Raw genomic sequence first — 16,569 nt, 5'->3', positions numbered from 1 at the left:
TTGTGCTCCCAAATGAATGAAGGTGTCTTAGCGGCACTATGAGAAGTTACTGTTATCTTTTAAACGTGGGGCTTTCTCTAGTATTTTAGTAGGTGTAAACCCTCCCCACCCCCTTTGGCTTTTGGTACTGTATCCAAAAGAAAGGCATTGCTGAGACTGATTGCCAAAAAGCTTTTAAGGTTTTCTTTTGGTCTGTTGAGGACTTGGTAAACTTCAACTGTATTTTCTTAATCTTTACAGCCCCTCTCCCAATGTAATTGCAATTTTCGTGATATTTTCTTATTTGCCTTTGTCAAAAAAGAGTGTGTACTCCGGCACAAAGTACAAATACAAGAGCTAACAATCTGCCCGATTTGAAAGCAAGGGTATTAAGGATATTAAGGGTCTCAGAGCGCAGAGGTTAAGAATCTGGGTTAGTAGAAATAAGCATGATGGATAAGAGATTTCATTGAATACTGACTGGGATACTTTGCATTGAGTCAACTTTTAAAAAGGGAAACATAGGTGTGCCTAAATTTCTCTCTGTGAGCAGGTGGAGGGCAGTGTTTGGTAAACTTTCAGAGTTACTGACTACTAATTTTGTTTCCTGATCAGATGGCGCATTTGAGTTGCCTTGTTCTGGTGAAGACCCCTCGGTAGAGCCTGTTGAGGGACACTCTGTGGCGTGTAATGGACATTGCAAGTTCCCATTTTCATCTAGAACCTTTCTGAGTTTCAAGTTTGACCAAAACGCTATAATGAAAACCTTGGACCTTTGATAGCAGCAAGTATATTGCAGAAGCCCATGGTCAGAGACCTGTTATGTTTGCGTGTCTCCTCAAGCCTTACCTTTCTCAGGTATCTGAAAGAAATGCAGGGAGGCAGTTTCTAAAGAGATTTTCTGCACAGAAGAGAAACTATAAAAAAACACCAGTTTGCACTGTAAATGAAGTTAGGACTTTTTACATGGATTTACCGTTTCAGTGTTTGCAACCAAGTTTTAGTGGCCTTTGCTTTTTGTCTTTTCCTTTTGAGGGCATTTATTTTGTATTCTGATCAAGAAAAGAGTTGTTTTGATTGACTCATCAACTAGTATGTTAATAGGAGTATTTCATCTCTCCATCTTAGTGATTGCGTTGAGTTTTCTTCTTGAAACTTTTAAAAGAAACTTAAATCCCCAGTTATTAATGAACAGTAAGAGCTGAATCGTGACATCAGGATTGCAGGCATTTTGCTCATTTCTCTGCTTCTGAGAATCTAATCCTTCTATTTGGAATTTGTCAGTTTATTTAGAACCAGCATCTTCAAAACAATACTATTTTGCACAGTGAATTCTTGAGCACTTCATCAGGACAAAGTCCACAGCCTGAAGAGAGATTGAGGCCGTGAGAGTTGATGCTGTAATTCTGAGCTCCGATGTATGCTGTCAGAAAACCTACGCCCGCTGGAGCAGAGAGCATGGAAGCCAGTCGCTGGCAGCTACTTTGGGTCATGCCTTGACCATCATGCCTCCAGCCGTTCAGTATTGTGCAGTGATTCCGCTCATGTGAAGTATCTATCCATACTCTAGTGTGACTGTGTGTGGAAAACTACATCTTAGTTTTATCTTGCATCTCAGTGTTGAGCTGTGAAAACTGATGTTATATTAGGTTCCAGTTTGCTGTAATAGCAGAGCGACATGGTTTTTTATTAATATCCTGAAGCCCCTGTGTTATAAAGTGAGAAAAGAAGGGGTTATGCAATTTACTCAGTACAAATAAATAAAGCATGTTGCTAGGGGACCCTTTAAATAATGTACTTAGCTCACACCTAGGAATGTATTTTATATTTTGCTCCTTCAGGATTCTTAAATCCAAACGAGGATGACAATGCCCATTTTACAAAGGGTCGCCTGTAACTGAGGACAATCACAGAGCTTTAAGGAGGCAATAGCATTTTGGCTGCATCTGACCTCGCTAAGAATATTTCCTGAGGGTGGGGGTGGGGTGTTTGAGTGCATGTGTGCTCATGCATCTGTCTTGTGGATTTTTTAAAGTTGTTTTTTTACAAGTGGTATCCACAAAGTATATCTCTGCTTATAAATATTACTATAGAAATCTTTATTCTGTATATGTAGCCTATTTAATAGGGGTTTTTAGCCCCTCAGAACTTTGAAAGGAAGGGCTATTAATGTAAGAAATTCACTTGGTATTACTACATTGCTTTAGTTTTTAAATGGCTGGTTTTAAAGAAGAAATTCTGTTTATTAATGAAAGTGTCACTCTCTCGGTGCTAAGCAGGAGATTTCACAATGATACAGTGTGTCTAGAATCTTTTATGCTACTACTTTGTGACTCCTTCTGTGACCTTTGCTGTTTAATGCATTATATGATTGTGTTTGGAAGCCCTTTCTATTCTTGTCAGAAATACGGCTGCTTTGGTTGGGTCTTCTTGAGCCATATTTATAGTTGGTCCCAGCATTCCAGATTTCTGTTAAGTGGTTAAGGGGTGGAAACTTAGTTTGCTCAGCAGGTGAGTCATTTCCACTCATGTACTGTCACCTGGAAACGGTTTCTCGTGTGTGTGTGTGTGTGTGTGTGTGTGTGTGTGTGTGTGAGAGAGAGAGAGAGAGAGAGAGAGAGAGAGAGAGAGACAGAGGGAGACTTCTTATTCTTAAATGAATACTTTGGTCAGTCCCTCCGGTGCCTGTAGAGGTTGGATTTTTCAGCTCTCTGTACTATAGCCGAAGTGATTAGTTACCGGAAGTGTGGCCTCTAAAGTGGCCAGCTGTCAGAACCAAGACATGCTGTGCTACTTCATTTCCTGCCTGTGGAGCAAAGCAGGGGGCTGGCCGGGACGCAGTTGGGAGAACTTCAGGCTTTGGCTCTCACAGCAGTCTGTTAAAAACATGCTGGAAGAAGAATTAAGGTGTGTATGTCTAGTGTGACTAAGCTATGCAGAAATGTTGTTTTACCGTGTTAGTGTACATCTGCTATGCTTACTCCTGCACTGTTCAGATTATTTGAGAGACCGCGTTTAGCACAGGACTGGATTTCTTCTCTGAGCTGTGTTAACATTTCTTCATAGAATCTGGTGATGAAGATGCCAAATATGCAATAATGTACGACGCTAGATGGAACAGTAGATGTGTCAGCCTTATTATGTTTTGTGTATTTCATGGGTGAGACTTTGAAATCGCCTTGTAAACATCCTTAGGACCCAACCGCATGTGTTCCAAGGTGCAGTGCACTGTGAATCTTTTTAAGTCTAAGTTTGTAGGTGCTTTTATGTGTAACTTCAGTGGTTTGAAGAATGTTAAATAACTTTGTCCTTAACCATTTTACTCCAAGAGACAAAGAATACAGTTTACATGCTTTCTGTAAGTTTTGTTTAGAAATAGTGAATGAATGACTCTAGTATTTGAAACAGTGATTCCGTCCTGAGACATGAGGGACCTGAAAAACCTAGTAGACCTGGTAACATGGGTGAAATTGATTAAACATGTTGAAAGATCTAACTAGCTTTTTGTACCAGTACACACACAAAAAAAATGGTCTCCCAGCACTGTCAGGAATTGTGGTCACTACTTGCTGTTTTGACCTTTGAATATCATTATTTTTATATTAAATATTAATTAGTAATTACATATTATGGAGCTATATAGCAGATTACTATTATGCTGTAAGACTTGGCTGTGCTATTTCTTTTGGCGGTTCTAGTAATTTACATGTATTGTCAATAAAAAACTGCAGATCTTAGAAAATGGCTATAGGAATCCAGTTCCTTTATCGAACACCGTGTTTTCTAAAAATGTCAAGAACTGGTACCTGTGTGCATTAAAAATGTTTTGTCACCAAGTCCTTCACCTAGCAGTTTGTTCTTCTAACATTAGTTAAATAATAAGAAGAGAGAGGGGACCTAGACATGCTCATTTGCTGGGCATGTCTTCTTCCTGTGATCACCGTGGCCTTCCCTAGCTGTGAACCTCCTTCCTTGGGGACTTTAATGTCAACAGTTATATCTGTGTTCTCGGAGGCAGTATTTTCTTTCTGTTATCAATTGTGTTGTATTCATTAACACTTCTTTCTCCTGATTTTAAGTTGGATGATTGTGTAGCCTGAGAGAAGTGCAGATGTTTTGTGACTTGAAGTGACCCTCAGCAAAGGAGACCACAGACCACTATTGTGTCTAAAGGTATTATCACCTCTGAAGCTGGGTCAGAGTGGTGTCTGAACACTATAAAATACATTTGTATGGTTTCCTAAAAATCCAGAAATGTCCTCCACATCTTTCTCTCTATATATAGAATTGGGTTATTCCGGAAGCCTGTGTCAGAAGGTAGCAGATTGAGAGCAGCAGTCTGTGATTTGTCATTAAGTAGGCTGCCGTTTCCCACAGTTGCTCTGCAGAGCTCAAAGAGGAAACTACTGAGCATCGCTAGCAGTTGAGTGTTCTCATGATATTCCAGGTGAGAAGTGTGGCCGGGGCCCAGCCCGAACAGTCAAAAAAGTACAGACCTTCCCAGACATTTTCTACTCCTCAGTCAAGTGTTGTTTGTAAGCATGATTGCCAAGCAATCCATTGATTCTAATGTAATTTTTCTCACTTTAAGGACTAGTGTTTGGGTCCTTTCTGTTGATTCTACAGAGCTGCAGGCATTCTGGATTTAATTTTAATTTTTTTTATTACTTTAACTTTTTAATGTATTCTAATGTGTTTTGTCTGTGTATGTATGTGTACCACACATGTGCCTGGTGCCCAAGGAGGGCAGAAAAAGAGTGTCGGATCCTCCTGGAACCGGAGTTGCCGTGTTGTTGGAAATTTGATAACAAGATAGTCCAGAGTGTGGCACAGTCACCGCATGTGGGTGTGCTGCCGCAGTTTCCTGTGACAAACAGCCATCCTTGCTGAGGTACTTCATCGCCGAGGGAAGTTGAAGCCTCAGTCTACTCATGCATAGAACTGGCTGTAGAGGCATTTCTATTAACTTGGTGCTCAGGGGGCTTTTGTTTGTGTGGGTTTCTCGTGTACTTCGTACTTGGTTAAAGCTTTAAGGCTTTATTTTTGGAAGTGTTCACAACGGAATATCTAATTTGAAATCAGCAATAGAGAGATTACATTTATCTTGTCTTAGTGTGGCAGAAGCATAGGTTCTGTCTCTGGTAGCTGCATGAAAGCACAGTCTAAATGGGATTCACCTCAGCATAGTGATTTGGGCAGGTTTTGGTCAAGGGTTCAGGGGAAAGAAATGATAGAAGTCAGCTTCAGGGTGTGACTTGGTCTGCTTGGTGAACATGGGTTGCTCAGTGGGAGGCAAGACCCCCAGTATGTTTGCTGCAGGGGAGTTTTCGTTGATGTTGTTACTAGCTCATTTGTTGAGTGCCATGTTTTGAGCATCTGTTTCGGTAATCAGTCTTTTTGTTTGGCTGTATCTCTTAATGCCTCTGACACCATGAGAATTTGCCATAACTTTAACTCTTGAGCACCTGGAAGGGCTCTGCTCTCTCGTGTTAGTGTGTGTGACCGTGAAGTTGTGTGGGAGCAAGATGCTTCAGTGTAGTTCTAGGATGAAATGGGCAACATTTCCTAGTCCTTAGTCCTTAGTGAGCGTTTACAGAAGGTCAGATACCTTCTGCTTGTAATTATTTGATCCAGATGTCTAAAACACTAACTCTAGACTGAATTGGCACACAACTGTACATTTTAAAGCCACTTCTCAAGCTTTAAGACATTAGCACAGAGGTTGCCAGCTGTGGGATTTTAAGAGCTGGCATCGGCTGGCCATGGATGGCTTGGTGAGTTGCAGTCATGCTCTGGAGCATGAGCAGTGGTGTACCTGGACACGAGGCGTCCTGCAGGAATACGCAGTTCACTGCTGTCATGAAGCACATTCTGGTTTGTTTGAATGTTGGACAAGTATCTATCAAATGTCAAATACTAGTATCCAAGGGAGTGAGCCCTTCGTTTCTGCATTTTGTTTCAAATGAGGACAGTAGACAGCTAAGTTCCATTGTATAAATTTTAATTTTTTTTTTAGTTTAACAAATAGGAAAGAATAGCAAAACCCTTAACTTTGCTTTAACTTTTAAAAACTTTTTTTATACTTGCCAGTTAGTTTTAAATCTTATGATAGTTTTAAAATGAATATTGACTTACTAGACCTATTTCTGTTGACTTCAATGAAACCATAATGAATCTTCATGTACTTAGCTATTTTAAGTGATTTTTCTCTAAATTAAGATGGTCCTAAATCAAGCCAGGCATGGTGGTGCATACTTGTAATCCCAGCACTTGTGAGGCAAAGGCCACCCTGGTCTACAAATCAAGTTCCAGAACAGCCAGGGCTATTAAAAAAAAAAACCCTGTCTCAAAAATAAATCAATAAATACAAGATAATCTTAATCTAACAAAAATGACGTACACAGTTTAGTTTGAGTTCAAAGGTGAATCCTAGTTTGTAGCTTTAGCACTGTTTATACTATGTTGTGAAGACCTGGTGTTCCTGGCCAGTGCGGGCTCGGGACAGTCTGCTGTGTGTGAGTTTGTCTGGAAAGAGTAAATGACATGCTGGGTCATGGAAGCTGCAGAAGCTGGCACACAAGCTTTCCTTCATTAAGGGTGTAATGTTCAGATTTAACATTTAATCTTTGCCTGACTTACAACTGTGTTTTATTGCTTGATATTAGGGTGTTTTCATACTTGGGAAAAGATGGTGTAAACTCTTTACATGATTATGTTTGTGGTAGTATGGAAGTTATTTTGTGGTTAATAGTCACACATTTAGGGAAACCAAAAAGGAACCCCTCAAGTAGCCTGCTGGGTCACTGCCTTGCTGTGACTGTCATCCAGTGACTGGGGTCTGTGAAGTAGGGAGTCTGGAGCACCGCACTTCCAGAGACATGGGTACTGGCGCACGTGTTCTCCGCCGAGAAGTGCAGTGCTGCGTTTAACGGTGAGTATGTAATCCACACTATCTTTACAATGATGCAAGGTTGCTCACTTTGGCTTTCTGTAAGATGTGTTAGATTTGGTCTAATTCTGACTATTTATAATACATTACCAATAAAATTGGCTCCGTTTTGGTTGCTATTTACCATTGGTTCTGCTCCTGTTATTCATTACTGTAATTTTAAGGCATGACTATGCTACTCTTGGCTGCCTTCTTTCTGGACCAAAAAAGTTATGAAGTTCTGTTTGCATATAGAAATTGAAAATGTAGAATCCAGTCAGAAATGAAAGTGGACAGTGGGATGTCTTATCTTCATTCACAGTCTGACTTTTAACGGTATAAACAAACACGGAAAATGCAGTAATTCTTAAACTTAGGTAAGAACCAAGGCTTTCCACCAGAATGTCCTGATGTCCTTAGGTCTCAGGCAGGAGAAATACATTGATTATTTTCAAGTTTTCAGCTATGTAACTGTTGTTATCAAAAGTTCTTTCCATGTAGCAAAGTAGGTGTTTTAGCACTTCTGATATGCTAGGAAACTGCTATTTTATAATTTACGTTTGATGTCCTGATTTATTTTTTTAAAAGATCATTCAATAGAGAGCTTCCTGTTCATGCTGTTTGTGAAGGCAGCCAAATAAAAATTGATGATAAATGAGAATTTTGTTGTTCTTCTTTTGTTGTTCTTCTTTTGATCTGAAATAGCTTTACATTGAGTCCCTGTTTTCATCAGGGCCCCTGAATCAGTGTAAGCAATCTTTGGTTTGTATTTACAGGTATGACTGGAAAATACCCCTACAGAATGTCTTTACTCTTTAATTCAAACAAAGGACAGCATGGAATTAGAAATATTTATTCAGAATATAAGAACGTTTGTAAAATATTATAAATGTCTCTGTATAAATAAATGGAGTTTTTTTTTTAAACAATTCTATATCAAATAACACAAAGTAGCTATTTTACAGCAGCTAAAACTAAAGGCATCTGGAAACATTTAAAGCTACAAGTGAGCCTAAAAAATTACAAGGTATAGTACAGTGTTTAGTAGCCACTTCCGAATGAAACTTCCGGCACAAGCAGAATAGGCCTAACAGATGCAAACAGTCACATGTGCTTTAACAGCAGTACTTTCAAGTGGTATAAAAACACATTTTCAATTAATAAAAAAGTTCAGTTTCATGCAAAGTAAGTTTATAATATGTCTAAAAGCAGATTAGAAACAGAAGTGAACACTTTTGTAGTTTTTTGCATCAGGTCCTGACAAAGTTTGGCTCTCAGGGCTCTTAAGGGGGGGTGTCCTGACCGGAGCATTGCAAAGGAACGCTACAGACTCGACAAACAATATTTTCCAAAAGGTGAACAATAGAACAGAAACATTATCTAACCAGAGCGTCTGTATGGGTGTGGAGTTTTCTACAGAACTTAGGATGAGCAGGCCTGGTCAGTAATTATCAGATGAGAGGTTGGGAAGATCAAATGCTAGCTCCTGGGTGTTATCATTGATTCTGGGACCTAGCTTTTTTTATTTTTAAACATTTGTGAGATATCAGATGATGTGTTATGATTATACTAGATGACCAAAATTGTAGCACTTGCCTATATATGAAAATGTCCTCCTCTGTAAAGAGTGCTCAGGTATGCCAGGGTCACAGCATCTCAGGTCAGATAGACTATTGGCAGGAGTGCAAAGGTGTTTAGAAAATAAAGCTAAGTGAAATAGGAGGCCACAGGTTCAGAGACTTCAACCTGATCTATGTATAAACACGGGTTCATTTGTGCACACATCTCAAAGGTAGAGATGTTTTTATGGCAAGCCATGCCTGCTCTACAGAATTTGCAAGCTGTTCTATTGCTGAACACAAAATTAATTGCTGATTTTTTTCCCACAAGTTAGATCTTGTTCTAGAAGCTACAGTGTAAAATAGAAAGAAAATACTAATGCTACTTAAGCTTTTGTACCCTGCTCCCTCCCTAGGACCATTTCTGAGGGCAGAAATTCTAGCTAACAGTGAGTTTGTTCTCTGTTGGCCTCTAAAAAAAATAAGTGTAATTCAGTAGTTGACACTGTACGCTGAGGGAACACTGGTGTTGTTTGCTTGTTTTACTTAGGGCACTGTGTTCGTATGATGACTGGGACATACTCTGAGTTAAACATTCATAATTGAAAGCATTTATGGGAGGAAGTGTTTTGACAAATAGTGGGGGTTTTGTTACTATTTTGATGCTTTTCTCTGCCTTTCACTTAAAACATGAAGTGATAACCCGGACTCCTGGTAGCTCTGAAGTAGTTCACACAACTTAAATCATTGCATATAGTTTTTTGATGTGGGGGGACACAGTGCATAGGGGGATACAGAAATACAGAAGCCTGGTGGTTCTCAGTTCGTGCCAGTGCTACAGGCATTCCAGCCCTGCAGCAAACTAAGATATTTCCCCCTTCCCATGTTCAGGTAATGTCTGTAGGAATTAGAAGACATCCAGTAGTCTGTTTCCCTCACGGTGGTAAGGTTACTCAGCCCCTTAACACGTTTTGGGATAAATAAAACCTATGGCTGTGGCTTGAACTGTTTTTTTATAGAACCATGCCAAAGCTCCCTTTCAGAGTTTTCCAAAGCCCTTGCAAAGTTCGCTACAGCTCAGGAAGACCTTGTAAGTACACACATTTGAAAGGAGGACTAAGCACCTTGGCTAGCAAAACCTAAAGTGTCAGGCTACACACACATATTAGGAAATGTGCCACGTCAGCAGATGGGCATGGGTCACGTGACATTCACTTAGACCTTGAGTATGTATGATACAGAGCTAAGGATAAAATGGACCTCAGCTGTCTGATTGTCTGTCCCATGACAGTCTTAACTGTGAGTCCACTGTAGACTCTTCATGTCACAGGGCAAGTGTGGCTGGTGCACATGAGGCCACAGCTGCAGACCAGAGTCAGCTATGGATGGATGTTGTCTCCTGGGACTGCTGCCCTACTTGGGTTTGTCTGCCTCGGCTCAGAATGGGGAGTATAGACCAAAGTAACCTTCAAGTGGTTCCTCATGGACCTGTGTGCTCTGCTTATTTTCTTATGAGCCAAAATTGGCTTTAGCAAAAGTGACTGCCTAAAGAGAGAGACCACTAAAGACTTTGGGTGCTGGTGGTGGCGTTTCAAAAATAAGAAATTCTGAAGGCTTTACGCCTCATAGAAATTAAAATAAAGATAATTTTGTTCACCATAATAACATGTTAATGGAAACCATTTCCTATTTAAAAGTAGGTTTGGAAGAGCCAGGTTAAACAAAAAGAAAAATTACTCAGGCACCTGCTGTCGTGTATTTAATCAGTGCAACAATTCACACAATCAGATGTCTGCTGCTTCAACCCTCAAAGATTGAAAATTACAAGGAAAAGATTGTATAACCCTATACCACTTATTTAAAAATGTGGCATTTTAGCCTGGCACATGGTTTTTATAAGTCACCATATATTTATTTACTTGGAAACTCGGACTAAGGCCTGGTAGGATTGTTGCTTTGGGTCTTTTTCTGTGGAGGAACTATAGACCTAGAAGCCTAGGTTCTCAGCAGGCCGACTAGCATCCCTGCTTCAGCTTCCCCTTCCAGTTAAGCATCCTGATTGTGATTCATCAGAGTAGCAAATGCTGTTCCCTGCATCTAGGTGGACAGAACAGGAAGCCCGGCAATCATCCCTTACCTGGAATGTGGTGTCTCAGTCAGGACAGCCGCGCCCATCCCAGTTTGCCTGCTTAGGGGCAGGCAGTTCCTGAAGATGGCTGAGAAACTGACTGCGGTGCTGGGGGGGGGGGCAGTAGATGTTACACCTTTACCCCAGGAGTGAATACTGAGAAAATGGGGCACAGGTACTGACAAAAGACTAGAACGCCATCAACACTCAAGAGCTAGGCCTTGACTCAAACCAGTCACATGTCTGTCTGAAGGATGAATTGAGCTTGGCACTAGTCTGAGAACGAAGGGCTGTCGAGCTTTGGGGGCTAGCCACTGTGGAAGGCCCGAGCATCTTTCCCTTGTGCCCAGAAGGCTGAGAAACTTAGCTGGAGTCTGCAGCACCACCAAGGTCATAGGCTCAGCGTCTTCCATCTCGTTCACCCAGAGTAGAACCCATTTCCCGTAACAGTTGGGTAGCATATTGGGGGCTACAGGTGAAAAAGAGCCAAGCTGTTCTTTAATTGTGTCCATAAATACCTGAACAGCAGAAGGTAAAATGGTGAAGGCTACAGCAGAAAACAGGACTCAAGGATGCCTCCCTAGAGGAGTGTAGGTACGTAAGTCGTGTCTCCCAGCCACCATTTTGTTTGAGATCACCGCATCTAGAGGGGACAGAATAGGAAGCCTCTCAGCCATTCCATTGCCCAATCCCCTTCATGATGTTGGGGACTGAAGGTTCAGTGGCACTCTATTAAATAGGTAGGAACCGTCTTGTACAACATTAAGGGTCTCATCAGTGTCCAACAGTGCACAGCCTCTTGCCCTTAGAGAGTCAGGTACTCTAGTAGCCAGGTTTTGATTCAGAATAGGAACTGCAGTGCCCTGGGACTGGGAAAGAACTAATAGAGCTTTCTTCTCTGCCCTGGAAGAAACCCCTGGTAAAATCTTGGCTTCACTACATACGTCAAGCGTATTAGACAAGAATTAAAACAGCTTCAATCCCAGCCTTTGCTGTAAAATAAAAAGAGCTGGTTTTTGTCCAGTGCAGAACTATCTACACACAGCCTTGACAATGCTCTATTTGAAACTGGTGTGTCTGGGATGACCAGTGACGCTGTGCCATTCTATGATCTGTCACTCCCAACTAACCCCTCTATTTGATTGTATCTCAGGAATCTGGTACCCTAGGACCTGGAAGCCAGAGCCTTGCTGTGATGGACTGCCAGTCCTAGATGCTGGAGACACACAAAACACTTGTCACCTTCCCCTTGGAGGAGGAAGTTAAAAAAAAAGTCTATGAAAAGCAAAAAAAAAAATAAAAGTAAAAAAAAAAAAAAAAGGCTCAGGAATCCACATAAACCGAAACGCTACAGAGCAAGTGAGAACTTGAGCGGTAAGAACAGAAACGACATGGCAATGCACTTAGCTGGAGCCATTGCCGATGCCCTTTGTGGCCAGTCCTGGAGCATCGGGAGCCTGTGCATCCATAGTCCACAGTGCCATCCTGACCACTCAGGCCAGGGGTGGAGCCCGTGACCTTGATGCAGTGTTCCCCTTCCTTGGGCCCTTTCTCTGCAGAGGACTTCGGAGCTGCTGGAGTTTTTGCCCCATGGGGCAGGACTTAAGGGCCTGATTGCCTGTTAAAGCGAGGTTTCGTTGGTGTGTGGCCTGGAATTCTCTTCCTCCAGCAGAGCTATTCTTTGTTTGAGCATTCTCACTTGGGTCTCGTGGCGCTCCACCATAGCCATCATCTGAGATTCCAACTTCTTCAGCTTGTTCTGATGCTTCTTCTTTGCTTTCTCATAGGCAGCCACCAGGTTACTGTGTGGGAACAGAGGAAAGTGAGTAGATTCATACTAAGGGATGAGTGTCACCCTGTCCCGTGTGGCGCTGGGCAACACAACGTCCTCTTCCGTAGGGATCTAAAGTTCAGAGATTAGAAACTGCACAGTACTGGAATTCTGGCGTAGGCATACTAATCGAGGCCCAGGCTGTATGCTGTGTTAGCCTAGAGGGGCAGACCAGCAGCCCAAACTGGCCACGTCCAAAACAGGTCAGAATGAGGTTGCTGAACTCTAGAAAATCAAATAAAGACACTAGGTACTTGTTTCATGGTTGATAACTATAGGATCAAGTATAAGTGACAGAAAGTGTTCTCTCACCCAGGAGAGGGGCAGCAACTTTGCGGTGCTTTGGACTGTACGTAATACTGTCCACTAAGGAACACAGGTCTGTGAACTGGCCCTGGACCGCTGCCCATTGTCGCAAGACTGAAAACAAGTCCAAGTGTCTCTACATAGTCTCTCTGCTCCAAAATAGAACATAAGCTCCCTTCAGGTGCATTGTGTTACCCCAGCTGGAGTCCCTAAAGTGTGACTTGAGGACACACACACACACACTTTTGGGACCCTAAAACTCTTGATGGCAAAGCAGACTGAAATCCAGGTGACCTATTAAGGTAGGCATTTTTACAAAATTAAAATGTGTTATTCTAATTACAATTTGGAAAGTAGTTTTCGTAAAAGTATGGTATCTACTAAGCTTGAATTTTGCAAATGAATACTTTTAAAAGTCTGTCTCAGTTTTAGTTCCTGACATACTAAGTATCAATAGATATCTTACAGGCACAAAGGTTCAAAAGTCCTCATTTTTAAAAATATATAAAGATAATGTAGGGCCGGGCGGTGGTGGCGCACGCCTTTAATCCCAGCACTTGGGAGGCAGAGGCAGGCGGATCTAGGTGAGTTCGAGGCCAGCCTGGTCTACAAGAGCTAGTTCCAGGACAGGCTCCAAAACCACAGAGAAACCCTGCCTCGAAAAACCAAAAAAAAAAAAAAAAGAGAATGTACCCCAAAGGTTTGAGACTCTTAACTCAAGAGTCTAGAGTACCTTAAACTATTACTCTGGATGAGGTATTGTTCTAATAGACAGTTCGATTGCCAACTGAAAACACTGGCTCAAACACAGTTTTGTTTTGTTTTTTTTTTTTTTGCCTGAATTCTCAGAATCTTTATTATAGAAAACATCAAGAAAAAACCACAAAAGACTTCATTTTCCTAAGCCCATCTCATCGGAAATGGTGTACTCCTTTACTTCCCTGGTTTCTGGTCAGCTTTATTGCAGACCCTGTGTTCACTTCCCAAGAGACACAGGAAAAGATCTCTGGGTCCCAAGAGAGGTTGTTTGTTTGTTGTTTTGTTTTGCTTTTACCTGTTGGCCCGCTTCAGATCATTAACAAACTCTGCTGACTGCTGGTGTCTGATCTCACTGCTTTTGGTGAGTCTCTCCAAGGCACTGACCAGCTCTTGAACTCTGGCCTTCAGTTTTTTCTCCCTGTATCAGAGAGATAACAGCATCAGTAGGCAGCGGTGACAGAGGGAAGGAGATGGGAGAGCTGGCCAATGTATCAGAGCGTGTGGCCAGCACAGAATTGCCCCTCTAGGACCACTCAGACATCTCCACAAGGGAGAAGAAGTATGGACATCAGGAAACTACGTCACTTATTTGAAGATACAAAAATCGGCCACACCTCAAACTTGGGCTCTTTTGGCTGTTATGAGAAGGACGGACCTACAGTAAGAGTGAGGGTGTAGATCAATTGCCAGGATCGCAACAATGCCCTGCTGAAGTAACTGTGAATCTAGTGTGGAAGCCAAGAGATGCCATGTAAGTGTAAAATGGATACTACAGTTGGAAACCTCAATAATAATAAAGTTAAATATCTCAATTTTTAAAACCCTGACAACATGCCAAAATATTGCTATAGTGAATTAAATATAATAGTGCTATTCAGTCATATTTAAGGGAACAATGCTAGGAATTGAACCTTGGGCAAGTATCTACCTTGAGTGGTGTCTACACTCTGTGCTGTTAAAATTAATTTCACATGTTTTGCATCTTGAATGGAATCTAGGAAATGTAAAATGATGTATGTGACTTGTAGCTCAGACGATGGTAGGAAAAGAATTACGGGGACATTAGAAGGAAAGGAACCCCTCACCCAACTGCTTGAAGCCTCTTGTTGATGAATCAAGAACTCAGCTCCGCACTTCTCTCCCTTCCCAGCCGCAGACAAGGAAAGAACATTTACCAACCCCTTGTGCAGACCGAGTGCCTGTTTCCCATTATCAGCCTGTAAAGTAGCTGGAGTCACCCTATCACTTGTCGAAGTGATAAATGGGAGTGGGGCGGATTTCTCTCAAATCCGACTTGAGAGACCCGGACTCCTCTGCCCCACACCCGTGAGCGTGTCTGGTGCTCTGCTGCTCGTCCTTGTCCTTGATGAGCATGCCCTAAACCTGGCTGTGCCTTTCTGTCTAGGTGCAGGTAGAGGTAGTTCGGAGAAGGTTCTGAAATTCCGCTGCATGGCAGCCAGTCCTGAGATTCCTGGGCCAAAGCCCAGGTCCCTCGGAAACTAAGGGGACTTCTCTAGCTCTTTTCCCACTCACAGAATGACTTGGAAAATCTAAGAGTCCACTTGCCTGTCAGTCATTTTGAACTCCCCACGTCTAATGCCCTGTTCCTTCCAGTTTCCAACTTAATGTGCTTGGCTATGAGAAAGGGAAGAATTTACGTGGTTTCTGTATGTAGAACAGAATGCCAATGCAAGCATTTTCTTTGGCTTCACACATGAGAAAATTAAATACAAATTGCTGCCTCAGTACAGATGCGTTCACAGTGTTCTGGGGATTACCTGGAATTGCAGTCTCTTGGGTTTTGTTTTTTAAAATATATATATATATATATATGTATATATATATATATATATATATTTATTTATTTATTTATTATCTGTCTGTGTATATGCCTGCAGGCCAGAAGAGGGCACCAGACCTCATTACAGATGGTTGTGAGCCACCATGTGGTTGCTGGGAATTTAACTCAGGACTTTTGGAGGAGCAGGCAATGCTCTTAACCACTGAGCCATCTCTCCAGCCCTCTCTTGGGGTTTTTGTTTTATTTTCTTTTGCTGTGAATACCATCAGGTAAAAACAGAATAAACTATATGTGGAATAGGACTCAAAGACCAACTGTCCAGTTCAGGTTTATGTTATGGGTCTTCCCATTCCAGTATTTAGCACCCTCATCCAAAAATGGAGAATTTATGGTCATAAAAGGTGGTGTCTTAACACAGAGGAGGTGGTTCGGTGTGTGTTGTCACAGTTTCAAGCAGTGGAGTCTCCACAAAGTATTTATGAGGTGGGGTTATCAGTACTAAGGAAAGCCAAGTCAGCCGGCCGTAGGATGGGGGAGGGGCTGGTAAGCAGGCCCCTGGGGTAAGACTTGCCCAGGGACTGGCTGCAATTCTACACAAGCAGGAGAACTGAGTGTCCTCTAAGAAGGCCAGGAGAAGTGATTTGTGTCTCAGCTAAGTCTCAGGTGTGAGCATGTATCAAGTCCTGTGGAGGTCCTGAGTGGCTTGACAGCAGGCCACTGACCATTCACAAGAATGGAATCCAGATCAAACAGCAAGGAGTCACAGCCGCGCACCTACAGGCTGGGTTCCTCCGGGAACTGTCTACTCAGGTCACTCCCGTCTTCCTCGCCTGCCAAGCACTCATCCCAATCAGCACTCCACTCCACAGAAATGACTTGCCAAGCCAGTACAACAGTCAGTGTCCTGACTGTATCCTCCTGTATCGTGACCCTCCGGGTCAGTGCAGGGCCCAGAGTCCATCTGCATCTTCGTTCCACTGTTTACCTCTCAACTCCACTTCTGAACACTGGGAATCACTCAGGACTTTGATCGGACTAGATTTTGTCTCTTACCCTTTCTTTTTGTCCACTGCCATTTCTTTTCCTTACAACTATATGGCCAAATCTTGATCTCCAGGCCTTTCCTCAGGTCTCTAGGCTTCACACCTCCCACTTAACAGCATCATCAGCTTAATTTCTGGAGGAGAACTTCTGACATTCTACACTAAGTCACAGTTCTCGTGTTGAAAAATGGCAACATGACTATTTACCATGTGCACTTTGCCTCTTCCTTCGTGT

At 42.2% G+C, this 16,569-nt stretch overlaps 2 protein-coding genes across 4 annotated transcripts in view; one reads left to right on the top strand and one right to left on the bottom strand.

Moving 5' to 3' along the window:
• The window catches only part of Dcp2 (decapping mRNA 2), a 37,746-nt gene extending 30,178 nt beyond the window's left edge, over window positions 1-7,568 (top strand). The window contains exon 11 of the mRNA XM_048419123.3: window positions 595-7,568. Coding sequence (XP_048275080.1) covers window positions 595-758 — 164 coding nt within the window. The 3' untranslated portion in view covers window positions 759-7,568. The remainder of the gene's footprint in view (window positions 1-594) is intronic.
• A 176-nt stretch (window positions 7,569-7,744) lies between these two features.
• Mcc (MCC regulator of Wnt signaling pathway) overlaps window positions 7,745-16,569 on the bottom strand; it is a 378,705-nt gene continuing 369,880 nt past the window's right edge. For all 3 annotated transcript variants that reach the window (XM_087896076.1, XM_087896075.1, XM_087896074.1), the window contains 2 exons: window positions 13,786-13,908; window positions 7,745-12,396 (listed from right to left, as the gene is read on the bottom strand). In XM_087896076.1, the coding sequence (XP_087752202.1) occupies window positions 12,216-12,396; window positions 13,786-13,908 (304 nt within the window). In that variant the 3' untranslated portion in view covers window positions 7,745-12,215. The remainder of the gene's footprint in view (window positions 12,397-13,785; window positions 13,909-16,569) is intronic.

The sequence above is a fragment of the Myodes glareolus genome, chromosome 13 (genome assembly GCF_982192425.1).
Source record: "Myodes glareolus chromosome 13, mMyoGla1.1, whole genome shotgun sequence".
NCBI lineage: Eukaryota > Metazoa > Chordata > Mammalia > Rodentia > Cricetidae > Myodes > Myodes glareolus.
Note: the sequence above shows the minus strand (reverse complement) of the source record. Positions and strands in the feature narration are given on the sequence as shown.